The sequence below is a fragment of the Symphodus melops genome (assembly GCF_947650265.1).
Source record: "Symphodus melops genome assembly, chromosome: 9".
NCBI classification, from domain to species: Eukaryota; Metazoa; Chordata; class Actinopteri; order Labriformes; family Labridae; genus Symphodus; species Symphodus melops.
The window spans coordinates 7,384,056-7,391,197 of record NC_136699.1 but is presented as its reverse complement, the minus strand read 5'-3'; the positions used below and the strand labels follow the sequence as shown (position 1 = coordinate 7,391,197).

The window sequence follows — 7,142 nt, the reverse complement described above, 5'->3', positions numbered from 1 at the left end:
AGGCTGTGGATAAATGGCTACGTTAGACAGAGTAACTTATTACATGCTAGTTGAGTTAGGTTTTTGAGGTTCCAGTTGACAACTTGACGACTGACAAGGAAAACAGTGATTTATGTTATGGATGAATTTATTCATATATTTTAATGCAAGCCTGAGATATAATTTTGATTAAAAGACTTTCTGCACCCAGTAAAGCTGCAAAACATGAGACAACGATGACACCGACAGCAATACCTCACAATCTGTCATAATATCTGCAGGGATGTACACTCTGCTTCCTGCTCAGTAAGTCACTTTTCTCTTCTTTGTGTCATACATTACCGTCCTCACCTTCTTAGCCATTTTTTGGTTTTGCAAATTTAATTATCACATCACCCACGATTGACAGGTGTGTTGAGAAAACAAAGGCCTGCACCCTTTTGTCAGAGTAGAAGAGAAATGGTGAAAGGAAACGTAAATTTAGTCACTGAACTTTGAGCAGGACATCAATGCTGCAGCTCCACCAGCTGATCTCGACTGCAGAGACTCAGTCTCCAAATGCACAACTTTGCTGTGCTTGTCATGGGAGTATTTTGGCTTCGCTTTTTAGAGATGGGGGGGGGGGGGGGCTACTGTCCATCTTTATATCCAGTCAAAAGTCTCAGAAACATTTCCTCACTTCAGTTCTGTTCAGTTGATCTTCGGCATGAGTGACCAGCAGAATATGCACTGAGCTGTCGGTTTAAAGAGCTGTGATCAGAACAAAGAGCCGAGTCTCGCTCCATCTATCCATAAGGAGGAGGTGGAGGAGAAGGGTGAAGGTGATGATGATGATGATGCAGCTGGAGGTGGAGGGGGCGGTCCTGACACTGACACTGAGGTCGTGACCTGATGGCTCGCCGCAGACATCTGTAGCTGCTGCACATTCCCTGACACCACAATCGACCAATCAGAGCCTTGTAAGAATGTACGACTCGCAGTACCGAAGACACGCCCCCTCTGACAAACACACACGCACAAGGGGCCTCATCAGCATGCATGGCTGTGGTCTTGGTCTGGCTATGACCTGGGTGGGGGGGGGGGGGGGGGGGGGGGGGGGGGGGGGGGGGTCAGCTGATGTATGGTGGGGTCTTTGTTTTTGAGACACTAAAGAAGAAGAAAACAGAGGAGCGAGCAGGAGGAACTTCCTCTCACATAAATTCATCCAAACACTGAAACATCCTGCAGCACAGACTTTCCCCTCCTTACTTACTTGCAGGACTTGTTGCCCAATGACGCACTGCTTTAGAGTCTGTGTGTGTATTATTTTATGCATGTATGTATATATATATATATATATATATATATATATATATATATACCGTACTTATTCTGTTTGTGAATTAAATAAGAAGACTGACTATGTTATAATGTTCATTGTTTATAAATGGTGTTTTTCTTTTGTCTGTCAGATTTTTTGTGTTAATGTTATTTATTTATTTTTTCAACAATTTTTAGTTTCATATTCAAATTAATGTTTGGGCCTGTCATCACAAACGCTCCTGAAATGTGATGAAGGTTAATCTGGGCAGATTTGATCCACTAAAAACATTTTCTGTTTGCAGGAAATTTAGCACCAACAACAACCTGTTCACCTGACCTGTTACTAAGGAGAACAGGAGCACACACAAAAACGGGTAACAACAAGTGGGAACAGAATACAAAGAAAACATCAATTTAAGGAGCAGAATAAAAACTCTCAAGATTATCTGGGATGAAAAAAAGCCAACAGCGCCCTCTGCTGGACAACAACGCTGAAAACACTGTAAATGCTTCCAGCTGACAACATGCATTCCCTCTGTAACAAATGGTAACACCGAATAGCGTGTATTTTCATGTTCTTCACCTTAATATAAAAACATACACATTAATAGCTGAACGGTTTCTTACTTACATACTCACCTTTCTACATTTCCTACACGGTAAAAACTGAATTTCCCCCTAGGATGAATAAAGTATTTGTGATTCCACTTTGTGACAAACTACAGATAAAGTTTAAAAAAAGAAACAATATGACCAAAGTGTTTGTTTAATATGAAATATTTCACTGCTCTGTTAAAAAGATACATCAATAATAGTCAGATAGTCTATTCAACATTATGGCTATTTGTTTTCTTCATAATAAAAAAAACGTTAAAAACATTGACATAATTATAATTCTAACAAAATCTGGAAACCCATCCCTGAAAGTAAACGGCCAAGCCCATAACAATACGTTTTATAATTGTATTAATTGTTCAGTAAAATTGAAACTGTTCTGCTGAACTTTTTATATCCTCCGCAGAGGGCGCTGGTTCCTGTGTGTCACATTGATTTCAGTCCGTCACAGAACAAGAACAACGGAGTGAAGTGTTTACCTCTGACAAAATAAAGTCGGGCAGGTTTTGTTATCAGGAGGTCATTTCTCCTTTGACACAGACGACACCATGCCAGCAGGCCCCCGTGAAGCCGGAGAAGGTGGTGTGTGGTCCGGGCTTGAGGCGGAGCGGGGACCGGCTGCAGGTGTGTGTAAAAGCGGCGTCGTCCGACACAAAGCTCCTAACATGTTCTGGATGGACTCACAGCAGAGGAGGGTCAGTCTGCAGACACACACACACACACACAGTACACTTTATACACTGATATGACCCAGAAGATTTCGTAAGGAACGTGCCTTTAACAACAGGTGTGTCATACCAGCCAAGAGTACTTCTTCTTCTGCGGAGTCAAATTGCGCCTGGTATCCGTACTTATTAGTTTACTGCCACCTATTGGACATGATTAGCTGTGAACAGTGCAAAAAAAGCTATACAATTCCTCCCTTTTAAATCCTCCACTGTGAAACAACCCTAACACAGTGGTCTGAGGTTATGCCAGTCTTTATTTAACTATACATTTATCCAACTTCTCTAGAGAGTCCACGATGTCCAGAAATCTATCTGCAGCACCCAACACTGTTTAATTCCTGTTAATTTAAACCCTCCTCTTCTGTATGCTGGTGGGGACCTGGTGTTTGCTCAGTTCATGGTTGCCAATCAGGACATGTGGCCAGGCCAGAGCATATCTGTGTGGACAGCGGGGGCCAGTGTGGGGGTGTCTGGATGAGGACGTCTGCTGTTCACCGTCTCTCGGACGTACTAATAGCTGCGACTCACAACTTTCGATGTGCACACTGAATGTATTGTTAAGGGACATCGATTAAGAGATTTTCTACTGAGGAAAAGAAATTCCTTTCATGTCATTAACAAAGGTATTTGTCTCTGCCCCCCCCCCCCCCCCACCTCCTAAGACTGTAATAACCCCTATCTGCCCCCCCCCCCTTATAGTGACATCCTGCAGGACCTGCAGCAGCTGTTTCCTGTGAACTGGTGGCATGTCAGCTGTCTGTGGTTCTGCTCCTCCAGCCCTCAGCGGACCCTTATCATTGCCAACCTGCTGCAGAGCTGTGATACCATGACAGCCCCTCAAAGAAAGGTGCTGGTCACCAGGATGAAACGGGGTGCTGTAAAGACCCCAGAGACAGGCATTGTTCATGTTCATAAATTAAATTAGTATGTATTAATCCAACGATCAATAAAAAAGAAAACATTGCTCCAGTGGATTGTTTCTGCAGCAGATGACCAGCAACACCCGTAATCTGTGAGGTAAACGTCCTGTTTTTATCAATGACGTCTGGCGTATTTGAGGAGAGCAATGTAACAGCAGTTTGTAAATAAAAAAATCATCATGTTCCAGAATGATGTTTCTGACTTTACAGCCTGTCACTGCTGCAGAGTGAACACATCTACTGAAACAAATCCAAACCCATTTGTTAATCATGTACAACCTTTTAAAACAATGCATTCTGTGTTATTGTAATGATTGAACTTTATAAGACAGAATCAAACTCAGGTTTCCATTCTGGTATTTTGACACAACAGAAAAAAGTGTCAGAAGCAGCTTCTGATTGCAGCTTGACTTTTATAGAATGTGTGTTTAATATCAGATTCATATTTACATTTAACATTTATGATCTTTCATTATAAAATAACATGCAGATCACGCATCAAACACCAAACAATTGAGGAGTTGAAACACAGGGATTTTTCTCCGTAAACATTTATTTCAAATAGATTTAGAAAAAATAGATTTTTTTTTAACAACTTTTTCCTTTATATGACTTTTTATACAGTACTTTATGTGCATTTAGAAAAACTGACAAACAAACAGCAGTTAATGAGGCAGCAGAGAGCCGACAGCTCTTACAGGCAGCACGGAACAAAACCACAAAGGATGCTGGGATATATGGAGAAGTGCAATGAACAAAATACCAAACCAGTCTAAACCGGATCAGATCAGGTGTAAACTGAATCAGACTGGTTATAAACTCAGGATAAAAAGTGAACACAATTTGTTTTTAGATTTTTTTTTTTTATAAAAGTGCAAATAAAAATGTCCGAGTGAAACATCAGAACTGATGGTAACAGGAAGGGATTTGTTCTGGATCAAAGTGAACGCACACACAAAAACACACAAACACTCTCAGCTGATTTACATTCAGAGAGTTAAATACACGCACACAGGTCGACAGACCGGTGTACAGGTGGACATTTCAGTAACTATGGTAACTCAAGTCGAACACATGCAAGCACAAAACTTTGGCAACACGTCAGGCTGAAGGTTGAGTGGCGACTGGAAAGTACAGCAGACATCTTGTTGATGATGTCACAGTGCGGAGTGAGGCAGGGATAGGGGGCGGAGCCTGGTGGGGTCAGATGGTGTGTTTCTGGATCCCCGGGATGAACTCCTTGGCGTTCGGGTTTAGATTGCTGTTAACCTGATGGAGGAAAGAAGGACCATGAGACATTCTCAGGTCTGTGTGTCGAAAGGCTTTGTGGCAACATAAACAACTATTATTTATTCAAATATGACCAACTTCATTTTATTTTCACATCCTTTAAAGCTCTGTGAAGTATTTTGTTGTTGTTGACCAGGTCTGATGTAGAATTCTACCGTTACCAGAATTTGAAACTTTGATATGATTCTAGTAAAAAAAAATTCAAACTATATCAAAGCTACCTGTTTTGATACCATGGCAACAAAAGTAAAAGTTTGGGAACTTTTTTATCAAAAATTGCAGACTGCTGCACACTGTCCAAATTGTGCAAAAATAGTGTTTTTCCGCTGCCAATACTGTTTGCAATTTTATATAGTTTGTAGGATTTTATTCGATGGCAACAAAAAAGTATCAAAGCTTATTGTATTTTAACAACCTCAGAACTCACCACTATTTCGTAGTCTGCATCTGCGTGCACGTCTGAGTCCAGGACGAGCAGGCTGATCTGATCCTGCAGCTGACTGACGTTCTGAGAAGGGAGGTCTCTGGACGGGATGAACCACTCCCACTGCTCCTCCTCCTCCATCAGCTCCTGTATGCAACGCTCGATGAACTCCTCCTCCCACAGCTCCTCCTCCACCTGTAACAACAACAACACACACAGGCTGTGTTACAATCGTATTAATGAAGAACCGGACTGAAGACATAGCTATAAAATTAATCTGAAGAAATAGTTGCCTGTGGGAGCGCCATGTGAGTCACACATTTCGATGTAAAAGCAGCTGACCTGATGTTTGTCTGATAGGCTCACCTGTCCGTGTCACATACTTACATTTTAATATTCGAGCAATTCATTCCCAGTTTAATGATCGTTTCATCAACATCAGAAGCTTTTTGTTAGTGAAACGTTGCCAAAGTTTTTGTTACTGACGTCTATTTGTGTGACAGTGGTGTTCAAACATGTATCCACATTGGAGTTGTGATGATACCAGAATTTAACCTTTGATAGATTAGTCAAATTCAAACAACATCGATACCTGTTTGATACCATGGCAATAGAAATAGAAGATAGATGGATAGACATTTAATTATGGATTGTACATTGGCAGCGTTTTGAGTTTAAAAGCTTTAAAAGTTTTGACGGATTTATTATGCTCCTGTCAAATGAAGTCGTTGCAGTTTGTATTCAAAGCTTTAGAAAATAAAAATAAAGAAATTATACACTAACAACCAGCATTGAAAACAACTGCCACATGCTTAAAATATAACGTTTGTATTAATAGTATAATCAACTTTGGCCGGTATGTTTAAAAGCCTCTTATGTGTTTGTGGCACAGTCAATCTTTCAGCTGTCCCTCAGGTGTGCTGTGGGCGGGGCTCTCACCTGTCTGTTGAACTCCTCCTCGTTCTCCATCCACATGTACTCAGCGAACGGGTCTTCATCCTCAATGATGAACTGGCCGCTGCTGAGGATGACCTCGTTGCTGTTGGTCATGTTGGCGTTGACGTTGCTGAGACTCGGGTCTTTCATGGCTCTCCGGGATCACAGAGGGCACGCCTTCAACACTGCAGAGCCACACAGAGGACAGATTTAACCTTCAGACAGTGAACAGCTGGTCCGTCATGTCAAACCTTTCAGGGCCGCTGTCTGCCCGCTCGCGACTGTAGCTGGCTCTCTCCATTTTCACAGTGAACACAGAAGAAAAACTCAGTAACATCCACAGGAAAAAAAACAAAACATCGTGAAAACATTTAAACACGTTAAAATAACGTAAAAATAGACCACGCTGTGTTTTATTTAAATCATAAATACCTAAAATCCCGATTTTCCAGACAGCACAGGACACCACGGTCAACTCTGTGTCGAACTCTTCTCAAACTGTCATGGCCGCGCTGCCCCTGTTTGTTTACATCTCACACGTCACTCCATGCTCGCTTGTGATTGGACAGAACAGAACGCGGTGCTGCCTTCACGTGATACGTCACTTAAGTACAATTAACGAGACTTGAAATCGGAAAGTGGGCTTCTCATTTTATTTCTGGCATTTGTGTCATTTTTTCATTTAGTCTATTTATGTCATTCACGCCTATAGATAAGCAGACAGAAGATAATCAATAGGTAATAAATAGTTAGAATAACATATAGTGACTCTTATTTCTGTCCTCGCCCAAAGAACTTTGAAGAAACATATTTAATACTTTAAAACATAACATGTTTTAAAATTATATTATCTTTTTTATTTAAACGAATGATAGAGCTATTGATAGGAAAGTGCTGAAGCTTCGAAAAAACAACATCTGTGTAATAAGACAGGTCCATCAATATTGC

The 7,142-nt window shown here is 41.2% G+C and overlaps 1 protein-coding gene across 1 annotated transcript; it reads right to left on the bottom strand.

Annotated features, from left to right (window-relative positions):
- Positions 1–3,937: 3,937 nt before the first annotated feature.
- LOC306829477 (polyadenylate-binding protein-interacting protein 2-like) lies at positions 3,938–6,745 on the bottom strand. Its single transcript, XM_079352524.1, has 4 exons — positions 6,627–6,745; positions 6,198–6,379; positions 5,262–5,453; positions 3,938–4,813 (listed from the first exon to the last, which is right to left on the bottom strand). Exons 2-4 carry the CDS (start codon positions 6,342–6,344, stop codon positions 4,748–4,750), a joined length of 405 nt encoding a protein of 134 aa, XP_079208650.1. The 5' UTR covers positions 6,345–6,379; positions 6,627–6,745; the 3' UTR covers positions 3,938–4,747.
- Between the last annotated feature and the right edge of the window lie 397 nt (positions 6,746–7,142).